The sequence below is a fragment of the Bipolaris oryzae genome (assembly GCF_000523455.1).
Source record: "Bipolaris oryzae ATCC 44560 unplaced genomic scaffold scaffold_315, whole genome shotgun sequence".
NCBI classification, from domain to species: Eukaryota; Fungi; Ascomycota; class Dothideomycetes; order Pleosporales; family Pleosporaceae; genus Bipolaris; species Bipolaris oryzae.
In genome coordinates, this window is record NW_006911591.1 from 1 (window position 1) to 12,038 (window position 12,038).

A 12,038-nucleotide genomic window follows, 5' to 3' on the forward strand; every position below is an offset into this window, starting at 1 on the left:
TCCTTTTCTGCAGGATTAAGGTCTGCAAAGTCGCCAAGAAATCTAGGATTAAGGTCGATTTTGACCTTAATCCTGTCAGGGATTGAGGATAGGGTATCAAAAACTACAGCTGTGCCTCTTACGTAGGATATTCCTCTGCTTACCGCCAGGAGCTTATCTAGGTGGCAAGGTAGACACGTCGGGAGAACTTCCTTCCGCTCTAATGTATAAAAACTGCCCTCTGGTACGCTCCTAACGAGTTTCTTTCTATAGAATTATAAGAAACGAAAGGTATACTTCTTACGAAGGTATCTAGAGAACCACTTTACAGAAAGACACCAAATCCAATCGAGTTTATTTTCAGACGCAAGTCTTCTTTAACCCTAACCCTAACCAGGTTGAAATGAGAGGGATAGAGGGTAGTAGTGTTACTGTGCCCTTCTGCGGAAACGAAGCTCGTACGTGACGTCCTGTGCAGCCATAACCTCCGCGAAAGTATTCAAAGGTCGATCCTTCCTATAATCGTCGCAAAGCTCTATATCAAAGTTCTGTAGAATGTGTAGTAAAACAATCTTCAATTCAGCAGACGCAAAAAAGCGCCCTGGACAAGCATGGCGGCCGTGGCCTGAATGAAGATTAGTATCATTTGAAATTGCCCACCCGAGATCGACCATTACTCACCGAAGCTTAGGGCGTCTTCATTAACTGTAGCAAATTGATACTTCTCGTCTCCCTCTGCTTCTCGAAGTTTGTAGAATCGAAGTCCATCGAAGTCATCTGGATTCTTCCAGATCGCAGGGTCTCTGCTCACGCATGCTGGAGAAGCAGCTAACGATGTGCCAGCAGGGATGACGACTCCGTTTGAAAGTTTCAGAGGCTTCAAGACTTTTCGGTTAGTTGAAACCATGGACGGAGGGCTTAGTCTCTGCACTTCACGCAAGAAGCTATCCATCTTCTTCAGGCGGAAGAGGCCTTGCTTCGTGATGCTGCCGTCCCGAGATAAAACCGAGTCAATCTCCTCACGAAGCTGAGGCACGTACTCGGGATATCGCGCAAGATCATAAAGTGTATGAGCAAGCTGGCCACCAGTAGTGTGAATGGCAGCTACATTCATGACTATGTGCTCATTCGCCTGGAATGCAAGATCGCCGCCTCGGCCGTCGGAGTTGTCAATCAGCCATTGAATCATATCGGAAGGTTTCTTGAATTCGGGGTCCCCCTCCATGTCTTCAAGTCTTTTTAAAATGATTGGCTTGAGCATCTCTGCAACCCTTCGTCGGTAGAAGCGTATCCGCTTTGTTTGGGGTATAATCCATTGCATAATCGGCCAAGACCATGAGGGGTATTGCCACATCATAGCTGCCCCGCCGAAAGAGTCAATGGTTGAATAGATAGCGGTATGAATCCTACCACAGCGTTAGCTTTCTCTCACTATTCTCTACCGAGCCCGTCATACTCACCATTCCTTGTTTCGTGACAGCGGCAAGCCGACAAAAATTCTGCCTGATACCAAAGCAATGACACGCGTAGACAAAGCATAAACTGGTACCCTTGTCCATCCTTGCGTCCCGGGCATATAGTCAGACATGAAATCGCTCATAGCGTAGCTCGTTTCGTCCTGCATTTGTGGAATAAGATTTCCGATGTTTTTAGTTAAATCAAACTTGACGGAGTGGATCATGGCGCTGCTATTAGAAGCGACCGATGTGTATTTTCCCAAGTAACGATCGTACATTTCCTGACGAAAACTGATCTTGTCTTCGGGATACGCTTTGAGATCGTCCAGTAAGTGAGTGGGTACGATCACCATGGGTTTGTTGGATGTAGGAATCTTAAACAGCCGATCGCGGTACTTGATGGCGCACGTTTGTTTTAGCAAAGCATCGATAACAGGTCTACTTCGATCAAAGACCCTTCAAATCGACTACTCACTTCTGCGTAACCCTTCTTCATGATTTGTAAGAAGTCCCCGGAATCATTGGTTAGAAGTGGCGCTTCCAACTCTGCAGTGTTCCTCGTGGAAAGCCATAAAAGCAGACATAGGAGACCAGAGGCTGCTCCTAGAAAGCAGGCTGGACTTGCGCCTAGAAAGAGAAAATCGTACTCCATGACGACGTGAATTTTGCCAACCTCAGGCGTACTAATATTCAGCCCACACGTACGGAGAAAGCAGAAGTGTCTAGTATCAAATACTGAACAATAGTAAAGGCGGTATTGTTATAAGAATACACGAGTGTGCTAAGAACTCGAACTAAAGCATGTACGATATCAAACAGGCCTGTGAGATACCCGCGGTTCTCGGCGCTTACCCGATATGGATAAACCCGATGCAGCTCCACAGTGGGAAGAACTAGGCCTAGAGGTATGGCAGCCGGGATGGAGCGAGTTCAGATGCAATCATCATAGTCATCAAATTATTTATGTGATTACAATGGGGTTGTTTGGTATCGTCGACACTACTATGAACTTTAGCCTATTTATGCGTCCTCTTAGTTCGTTTCTTGGACATCTTTCTCGTTCTAAAGATCTAAATTACCTATAAGGCTAGTGAGCGCGAGGTTACCACCCCGAGACTCTAAGTCTTTGGTAAAAAGTTGATTTTTCAATTGTGTCTATAGTCGGAAACTACGTACTCTGTGAGCGTGGATAATTGCCCTCTTGTTAAAGTCCTAGCTATGAATCCGTGGAATCATGTGCTTATTGAAGAGAAGTGGCATTCAGGAATAAATAGAGAGAACGGATAGTGGCTCAGTCCTCACCTTTATCCCAACACGACTGTGCTAAATCTATTTAAACTAGCCAAACCGCCTACTCTTTTCCCCCAAAAGTCTCTAAGAGGTAAATCACCAATCAGTGCTAATCTTGCAAACGTTCTAAGTACTCTATAACACTTGGATGCACTTGTCTATTACGTAACTCATTATGTTATTTTAAAACTAGGACTTATAGCATCCTCTTATTTGTAAACTAGAATCTTAATGAGATATTTATATCTAGAGATGCCACATCAACAGTTATCCCTACTTATAGTGCTTAAAGAGTTTAAGTTTATAGAAAACTATCTTCGAAGTTATGAGAGAACCGATTTTTGTTTTCCGAGAAGCGCTAGGCGGTGGACTCGAATCAATACAACTAAAAGAATAGAATCCTACTACTTATCTAAATTAGCGTAAAGTAGATAGGCAATATTATCGTAGCCACATCGTAAATACATGCCTTTGTAGCATACACTTATACCTTATTATCTGTAGAGATATTTATTAATAGGACAGGTTCATGCTCGTAGTAGCTATTGCCTTAGCCCGGTACCTAGATGATTAAACTATGTTGGAAGACATAATCATCATAATTGTATACAAATTTGAGATCGTTGTCGCTTCTCACTGCCTTTCTTTCTTCCAACATCGTCCTGTAGAATTGTATAGAAAGGTTAAGTTCCCATCTTTATAGCTTATCAGCTAACACACTATCACTGTTTTGTATACGCATTCATAACGCCATGCCACTGTATTTATTCTTCTCTCTAGTATTGATACCATTTCAACCCTACTAGAGAGTAATCGTCCACGGTACGAGCGCTCGGGATAGCAATGTAAGGAAGATAAGCGCTAGGGCGGTAAAGCAATGTGTCGCTGATATTGCGTCGCATAGCTCACTTTAATCGCATAGGCCACTTGACCATGGAACATTCAAGGAGATTAGAAGTGCTACTTTAGCTCAAGTACCGTAATTATGTAGATAAAATGATATTCTATAGCCATCTTCATATTATAATATGCAACAAACGTATAGACGTCGTCGATGACAATATCAGATAGCTATTGCAATTGAAACAAAGTCCACACATAACCTCATCGTTATACAGACAAATTACGACCTTTCTACTGGAAACGGTACCTTTACTTAATGCTAAGGCTTTCCCTAGAGCGTTAAGCCTTCTAGGCACCACATGCAGCCTATTTGGGGTGAAAAGGCCCTAGGCAATGTATCGATGATGTCCACCTAAGAACCTAGCCAGAGGCTTGCTTAGATTTCGCAACGCTGGCGAGCTACTAATCCTAAGAGTCTGTTTAATCTTATAGCGAGGCTCTTAACACTCGCCTAAAGATTTAGCTTTAGCGTCTAGTACATTAAGTACGACGACGTGAATAGTGACTAGATAGCTGCTAGATGCCTTTACCTTCCAGAGTTTCTGCATGCCAAGTTTATGGATAGAAGAGGCGAAAATTACGTCGAAAACGAAATTAGGAGGAATTCCTGTTATTGCTTTAAAAAGCGCATTTGGTGTGGTTGCGGAGCAGTCTAAGACGGAATAAGCACCGATACTCTTATTTTTTCTAGAAGCTTGAAAAAGGACCAAAGTATACTCCGGAATCTGGTCCAAATAATTTACTGAGCACCGGCATATTATCAATACCTCTATTTAGAGCGTAAGATGTGATCTCCTAGTAGTTTCTTAGTCTTCTCCACTTTCTAATTAATGACGTAGAAGCTAGTAAAAGATTAGTGTATGTCCGGATTTTTTCTTATTAGGCTAACGTTGCGAAGACGTATCCTACACGCTAACCATATTAGGAATTATTACCATCTATCATTAAGGCATACGACTTTTCGGATAATAACGAATTTGGTCAATCCCGAATTCGCTTTAAGGCCGCCTTTTAGGCTATAGTCATCTAAGTTTTACCTGAGCTAATTAATTTAACATTAGTACTAATAACTCTGAACGTTTCGCATTGCTACTAATAGAATCCACCGAGATGTCTTCATTCCAGTCTCCGGCTTACTCACTAGAAATCATTGTACCCACCGTTGCCTTGGCAAAGAACTCCTTCTATGATAATAGAATTGTAATGGGTCAAGTCCTGATAGATTGCGCTCGCAACTAGAACGCACACACTGCGCTAAACAGGCTAACATAAGATATTAGAACTTGCTAATATCTCTGCGTGGTTAATGCATAAGATAGCCGCCGCTATCTATACTATCATAGGCTATCTAGCCCGTTATAAGAATAGCGTCTTTAATTAGTCTTATAGGCATTTTTTTACATTAGTCTACCAGTAATTTAGCTATTATATATGACGGCTAAAACGTCGATATAACTAATATCAATGCAGGTGTTACAAGGAGTTAGGTCCTAATACTTCTCTAAGCTCGATCTAGATTAGAGCGAGAAGGATAGAGTAAACAGCTCTGTAAGATTTATCCAGCGATATAATAGAGTAGCATACTTCATAGAAGTAGTAATATAGGGTTAATAAATACTAATCGGTTGGACAGACTAATATATATTGATCCTGTGTAGTAGCTAGATAGAAAGTATATTTTAAGTTTACTTTAATAAGAGTAAATAATAAAATCATTTGTTACAAGTAACAAGAAGGATTCTCTCCTTAATAAGTGACGAGATGGCTGAAGGCCTATAGACGTCCACATCAGAAGGTAATAATCGTCACGGGGCTAGGTCACGTGACGTGCCATCACGCCAAGACGGTGCTATTAGTGATGGCAGGGCCGTATATAATAGCAGCCATCACGAGTAGAGATAGCTATTAGTAATAGTAGATCGAAGTCTAATAGTAGGACTAGAAGTAAGAAGGATATAAGGATAGATAGATTTTATTATTTACTCTTATTATAGTTAACTTAAATTATACTTTCTTACTAGTTACTTTACTTAATAAGATTATTACCTACTAGTCTATAGTAATATAGATTAAGTTTATTAAAACCTTCTATTACCTTTCTATCTAAGTATACTACTCTACTATCTCGCCAGACAACTTTACGGAACACTAGCGTAAAGCTTACTAGCTATAGTGTGGGACCTAGTAAGAGAAGTATAGATCTAAACCCCGTGTAACATTATTATATTCTTATATTCTTATATCATAAGTAACAGTAGAAGATGTTTTCTCTCTAGGTATCAAAACAGATATTCATAAAGCTACTAGAGATTCTAATGGACAGGATAATGATCGCGGGACTCAAAGTCACGTAGTATACTATCCTGCGAAGAAAAGAAATCCTACTAAGTATGGAGTAATAGTAAGTTTTAAGATAGTATATTATCCTTAATATCTATTAAGAGTATAGCTCGAGTGGAAGTACTATAAGACTTCTAGTATTAAGCTTCTTATTAGTTAGTTTTCGTAGATAGAGCGGTAGGGCGTAATATAGAACAGTAACGTAGGCAAGTAGAATAACTCTCTATATTATACTTAACCTTAAAACTTAAGTTAAATATATTAAGCTATAAGGGCTTAATACCTAGTACTATATACTTACGTAGTCCTAGTAATGATAAGGGATTATAGGACTACGGGGATTAGTAGGACTAGTTACGTAGTCCTAGTAAGTCCTAGTATATAAAGTATGCTAAGGCTAAGTAGGATCTATAGGACTCGTTACGTAATTTCTTTTCTTACTATATTCCCGCCTTCTTATATATTACTCGTTAAATAAATGTAACGGCGAAATACCCTCTATATTCTAAGGCTAGTCGTAATAATATCCTGTTAAGAGGGAGAAATAAGAGATTAAAGAAATAGTAGATTTAGAAGTAGTGAGGAGATAAGAACTATATTAAATAATCTTTAGGGGCAAGTTGTCTAATCAATTCGTAGAGAGAGTTTCTTACAAAGGTGTAGTTAAAGAAGAGTAAGAAGTAGATACGTATAGTACTTTGATTTTATAGTAAAGCACTTGATGTTTCATAGGATAGAAAGAACAATAGCGTCGTAAACGTGTCGTTTAGATTAGAGCGTTATAGCATTGATAGAGCGATAGTGTTGACAAGTAAAACTAAGAATAGGTGCGCATAGTCACTATTTTACTATGTAGTTCTAACACATCTTACAACCTTTTTTCAAATAGAAGTGTTTCCGAACGCTAGATCTAGAAAAATAGTATAATCATCACCTAACTAAAAGAATTAAAGTGTAACTTTTGAACTAGCTCTAACCCTCTAGGTTAAATACTCTCCATCGAATACAAGTAGTAATTATCAAAATTATAATTATAATTCAGGAGCTCATCACTTTTTTAGGACAGGCCCTTACGTAGAGCATGCAACGATATAGCAAGTATTTATATGGCATCCCAAAATAGAAAATGGTCCTGTGTCAGCCTGAATTGGCAACTAGTCGTGTGCACTCCGGTGCACATGCTTGGGACTAAGGTGGGAAATATAGCGTCTTACGTGACATCGCAAACATGCGACGACGATATAACCCAACTGAAAAGTGGGGTCGCCAAGGTCTCAACATCCCGGGTATCGGTTATCGGATGCTGCCACGGGTTAATGTGCATTTCTTGTATGATGTATAAACAGTTTCCCCACAAAAAGGCACTTATGTAGTGCTCGATCATAATTTTGTACTCACGTAGTTTACGTATCTCGTATCAGTAAGTGTAACAGGTCAGCGAACACATTATCGAGAGTTATAAGTACTCAGATGCACGTATGCATGCGTGACCATTTAGGAACCTACTAATCGATGCTCAGATCGAGTCACGCTCAAATCGGCCTTGTATCGGAACTCTGAGGAAATGGGTTAGTCAGAACAGTCACTTCATGGAACAGGCAGCGCTGCCATCCCTGTGCAGCCTGTCAGTGCCGAGCTGCCTGTAGAACCCACTGCGCATGAGGCACCGACCCAGCTCTCGCAACACGCCAGATTGTCTTTGGAACCCGAAAGGCAACTGGAAGGTCAGGCCTCTCAGCTTCCCTTTGCCCGCCTGATGGTCGCGTACCTGTGTCTCTGCTTGTGCTACTTCACGTCCTACTTCGACATGAACGCAGTGACGACGACACTGCCGACCATCGCGGTCGCCCTCGACACCGGATCTTCTATTATCTGGATTGGTACAGCCTAGTTACTAGGGCAGACTGCATTTCAGCCGCTCTACGGTCGACTGTCCGATGTAACGGGACGTAAGCCCATCCTTCTTGTCTCGGTCACGTGCACTATGGCTGGCGGACTGCTATGCGGTTTTGCCCGCAGCTCATCTTGGCTTTACACCGCTCACGTGCTAAGCGGCATCGGTGGTGGAGGCATCAGCTCCCTTGTCGCCATTATCGTGAGCGACCTCCTCAGTCTGAAGGAACGTGGTAAGTACCGGGGCATGATCAACCTGGCCATAGGAGTCGCCGCCACGGGTGGACCGTCTGTAGCTGCCAGTCTCGTACGTTACCGTGATGGTTGTCGATGGACCTTCTGAGTCCCAGCCATCTTGGCGGCTTTTTGTCTGGTCTTGTTGCTACTTTTCTTGCCCCTCAAGCCGGTTACGAGTGGGTGGCAAGACAAAGCTAAGAAGATTGACTGGCTTGGGATTGCGGCATCTTTCTTAGGTATTATCATTTTTCTTGTAATTGGATCTACACAACTTACCGAGCAATCGTCATTACAATGCTGATCCAGGCGATTCGTGGACCAAGAGATACCCATCAATTCGGGCGGCAGCATCTGGCCGTGGCGCAGTGCATACACCATACCTATGATCATCATCGACGTCTTTTGCCTCATTGTATTTGCTCTCTACGAGGGATACTGGGCGAGGCTGCCTATTATGCCGTGGCAGCTCTTCCAGCGGTGGTTTCCGGTAACTCTTCTGGCATAGGGCGCTCTCCACGATTTTGTCCGGCAGACAACGCAGTACCTCGTTCCTCTTTACTTGCAGATTATCTGAGGCTATAAACCTCTGCAGAGCGCGACCCTCATACTACCTTTTCTTCTAGCTCAACGCCTTGCTGGCGCATCGTCCGGCTCTATTATGTCCAAACTTGCTCGGTATGTAGATATCCAATCCCTGTTCTTAAAACACTAAATGACTGTTCTAATTATACGGTCTTTTAATTTGGATATAGAACCATCCTCCGCGTCAGGTTCTTGCTTTGGTCTCTTAGGGCCGATCTGAAGCTCGTCTTCTCACGCACAACTCCACTGCCTGCGTACTTAGTAATTTTAGCGATTGAGGGGGCAGGCGTAGACTCTGTGCACCAGCCGGGTGGGTATTCACTTCCAATCCTCGAGTCACGGCCGCATCTGCTTCGCGCTAAAAAGCTAACACCTTAATGCCAGGCCTTGTAGCTCTCCAGACCCTGAGCCGGCCAGAGGATCGCGCCGTGGCCACTTCTACTCGCAACCTGCTACGCTTTCTCGGTGGTGTGGCTAGCATTGCTATTTCCATAGCGGTCCAATATAGGGTAACAGAAGCAGCTTTGCATGCGTGAGTCTCCGATGAGCTAACCCGCACAGTGATAGATGGAGGTTGGCAGGCTGGTGCTTCTGCTACGGTTGGACACGACACGGCCATCTTAAGCGCACGCACGAAAGGTTTCCAAGCCGTTTTCGCCCTTCTTGTGTCTTTTATAAAACTACGTTTGTTTGACAGTCTTTTATGTTAGATAAAGTCGTACAAGTTGATCAAAAGTAGGACGAACGACGAATCTCAGAGTCAGTCGCGATTATATTCAAATATTCACTCTAAAGGCATAAAGCTATACAATATTACCATCTTAAGTAATCTAACAGTAATTACGCTCCTGATTTTAGCAACCTATACTACCATTTGTAGATACTAAGTTACTATAAACCCCCCTAATTATGGTAGCTGTGGCCTAGGTAGAAACTTCTCTAGCTTTTTTATGTTATGTCTTGGGTTAGATTGGATCATCTATTTAGCGTAAAGCTAGTCAGATTGTTGTTTCTTGGAAAGGAATGGTAGGCCACACCCCAACCTACCCCCCCTTATACCTAATGGTTGGCGGTTCACGGATATCATGTCACACGCAGATAACATTACTCTCTCATGCGCTACCAAGAGTAGCTGAATTTCCTCCATTTTTGCTAACCTATCCACTTTTTGTGACTAGCAGACTCCTTTTCCAAATATGAATATATCTGGCTGTAATCTTTGCATACATGGACGGCATCCCATTCGTCACTACCCCCTCTATCACGACCATGTTCATCAACTGGAAAGGTAGTTGCGGCTCCCTCTAGCGCCACGTCCCCTGCACACATTATTGCTTGTCTGATGTAATCGAAGCAATGATTAAGGTGCCAAGGATCCTCTGGTGTGTATGGTTTCGTTAGCTTATGTTCGGTTCCAATGAGTTTCATTGAATTGTAAGCCTTGAGTATAACATATAAACAATGTAACTGATGAGTCACTGATGTTGTAAAAACAGTCCGGCCTGGATAGTGGTGGAGGGGCTGTGGAAGATTTGGATAATCGCTTGCGTTCTTTACGTTTACGTAGCCTAAGCCCTCTATGATGCATTAGTCTAATCTGCGTAGACAATCGAGGTTCGCAGGATTATACCGGGGACAATGCTCAGCCATGCTTCTTGTGTTTCGTTGCTCCAAAAGTCCGACGCGTCCTCGGGAGTGAAGATGGGATTAGGTTTGAAACTAACAATCTTTTGCGAAAACAGAGGTGCAAACCCAGAAATATCCCCAGTAAGACTCCACTGGCTATTCGTAGTCTGATATCGCCCCCTCTCATTCATAAGTAAAATGATTATCGTGAGGAACAATGTCGTGTTTATTAACCACCAGTATTTCTGCACAGTCGTCCAAGTAGATATTCGTCTCTGTCGTAACACAACTGCGTCTTCGTTATCGCTATTGCTGACTCCAGAGTGTATGCTAGTACCAAGGCCATTACAAGTACAACCTATTGCGTTGTACCGCTCGTCTCGTCCTTGTTGAGTGGCAATGCTCATTCCCACTTTGAACATGTATGCGCAATAGGTATATATTAAAAGATTATATTTTAGGTATGATAGAGTGGAGGTGAGTCTATGAAGTTTGGAGTTACTGTTAGCATAGTCCGTTCATGTTGCATTTTGTGCCGTGTCGGCTTCACTTCGTTCCGTGTCGGCTTTACTTCGTTCCGTGTCGGCTCTACTTCGTTCCGTGGCGGCTCTACTCTTGCGTAGGAGATTGCTATACCTTCTCTATTCTTGGTTCCGGTTAAGGCGAGTAAGCTTAAGTAAGTACCGGCCGATCCATTATCAAAGAGGCGCAAGCAGCCGATGGAGGCTGTTGGGCCCTATATAGCTTAGGACCTGTCAGCTTCGACGAGTATCAAAGACTCGTTCGAGTAGATGTCAGGCCTATCTGGCGGATGGCTGAGTAACTAGCTGGCGATCTCCTTGATATGAGAATCTTTGATATTCTACATATTGTCATACTGTATGCCTAGCCCTATCTGTGTACACTCCGATAGCTCTTATATCGCTTGGCGGCCTCGTAGTTAGCGCCAGTGGTACGCGCATTCTCAACCGCCCAGTCAACTATCGACGCGACTCGTGGGTCATCAGCAATTAAATGGAGCGCTTAGAGTTGCCTAAGTGGCTTGTAGCCGCTATTCGTGTGTAGGATTTGGGTGCCATTCCTCCTACGTGTAGACGACATGGGGGTTGTGCACACGAGTTCTCATCAATTATCTTGTCAACTAGAAGGATCCTGGTTCTAGTGTCAATTGCTGTTGTTCAGGATGAGCTATCGCGTCTGGTTGTTCACCTTGTTGCCCACCATGTATCGTGGATTCAGCAATGTCGTACTTCTTAGCAGTCTTGCACCGGCTCATAAACATACCTAAATTGAAGATCTCTGGCTGTCAACTATAAGGGTAAAACTAATGCGCATCTAATTTCCTAGAATCACCCGCTCTTTGAGGCTAAAGGATATGACCAAAGTTCAAGATCCACAATGTCACCTCCAAGTGCATCGTAGTAGCGCTTGAGTTCCGCAATGGCAACGCGGGATGCTTTGATCCCTCTCAAATTTGGAGACGACTTTGTGCAGCATTGGGGTCTTCTCTGTGGGAATACCTGCAGGTGCATGAAGTTCATGTATCAAAGTATCAGTGAGGAATAAGTTCAACGCGAAAGGGTAATAGTATTCGACGTCGTGTTTTTGGTACAAAGTTTGGGACTGTTGATAAACACATAGCTGAAATATAGCTATAGTACCTTCTCGCGTTGAGAAAACTGGATTTTGTGACGGTGTTGCGGTGCTCAAAATCATCTTGGATGAAGGTGC

The 12,038-nt window shown here is 42.9% G+C and overlaps 4 protein-coding genes across 4 annotated transcripts; 2 read left to right on the forward strand and 2 right to left on the reverse strand.

Moving 5' to 3' along the window:
• Nucleotides 1-407: 407 nt before the first annotated feature.
• On the reverse strand, nt 408-2,088 carry COCMIDRAFT_41699 (uncharacterized protein; the record flags this gene model as incomplete). Its single annotated transcript, XM_007695419.1, has 5 exons — nt 408-410; nt 447-604; nt 661-1,385; nt 1,440-1,831; nt 1,912-2,088. 5 exons carry the CDS (start codon nt 2,086-2,088, stop codon nt 408-410), a joined length of 1,455 nt encoding a protein of 484 aa, XP_007693609.1.
• An 866-nt stretch (nt 2,089-2,954) lies between these two features.
• COCMIDRAFT_110324 (uncharacterized protein) lies at nt 2,955-3,152 on the forward strand (the record flags this gene model as incomplete). The annotated part of the gene is made up of 1 exon (XM_007695420.1): nt 2,955-3,152. A coding segment is annotated over one exon (198 nt), but the record flags the coding sequence as incomplete, so codon positions are not given.
• A 4,573-nt stretch (nt 3,153-7,725) lies between these two features.
• Nucleotides 7,726-9,391, forward strand: COCMIDRAFT_41700 (uncharacterized protein; the record flags this gene model as incomplete). Its single annotated transcript, XM_007695421.1, has 8 exons — nt 7,726-7,812; nt 7,861-8,179; nt 8,213-8,352; nt 8,425-8,586; nt 8,692-8,774; nt 8,852-8,991; nt 9,066-9,190; nt 9,230-9,391. 8 exons carry the CDS (start codon nt 7,726-7,728, stop codon nt 9,389-9,391), a joined length of 1,218 nt encoding a protein of 405 aa, XP_007693611.1.
• Nucleotides 9,392-9,833: 442 nt separating this feature from the next.
• Nucleotides 9,834-10,714, reverse strand: COCMIDRAFT_110313 (uncharacterized protein; the record flags this gene model as incomplete). Its single annotated transcript, XM_007695422.1, has 2 exons — nt 9,834-10,258; nt 10,312-10,714. The coding sequence occupies 2 exons, from the start codon at nt 10,712-10,714 to the stop codon at nt 9,834-9,836; spliced, it is 828 nt and encodes a 275-aa protein (XP_007693612.1).
• Between the last annotated feature and the right edge of the window lie 1,324 nt (nt 10,715-12,038).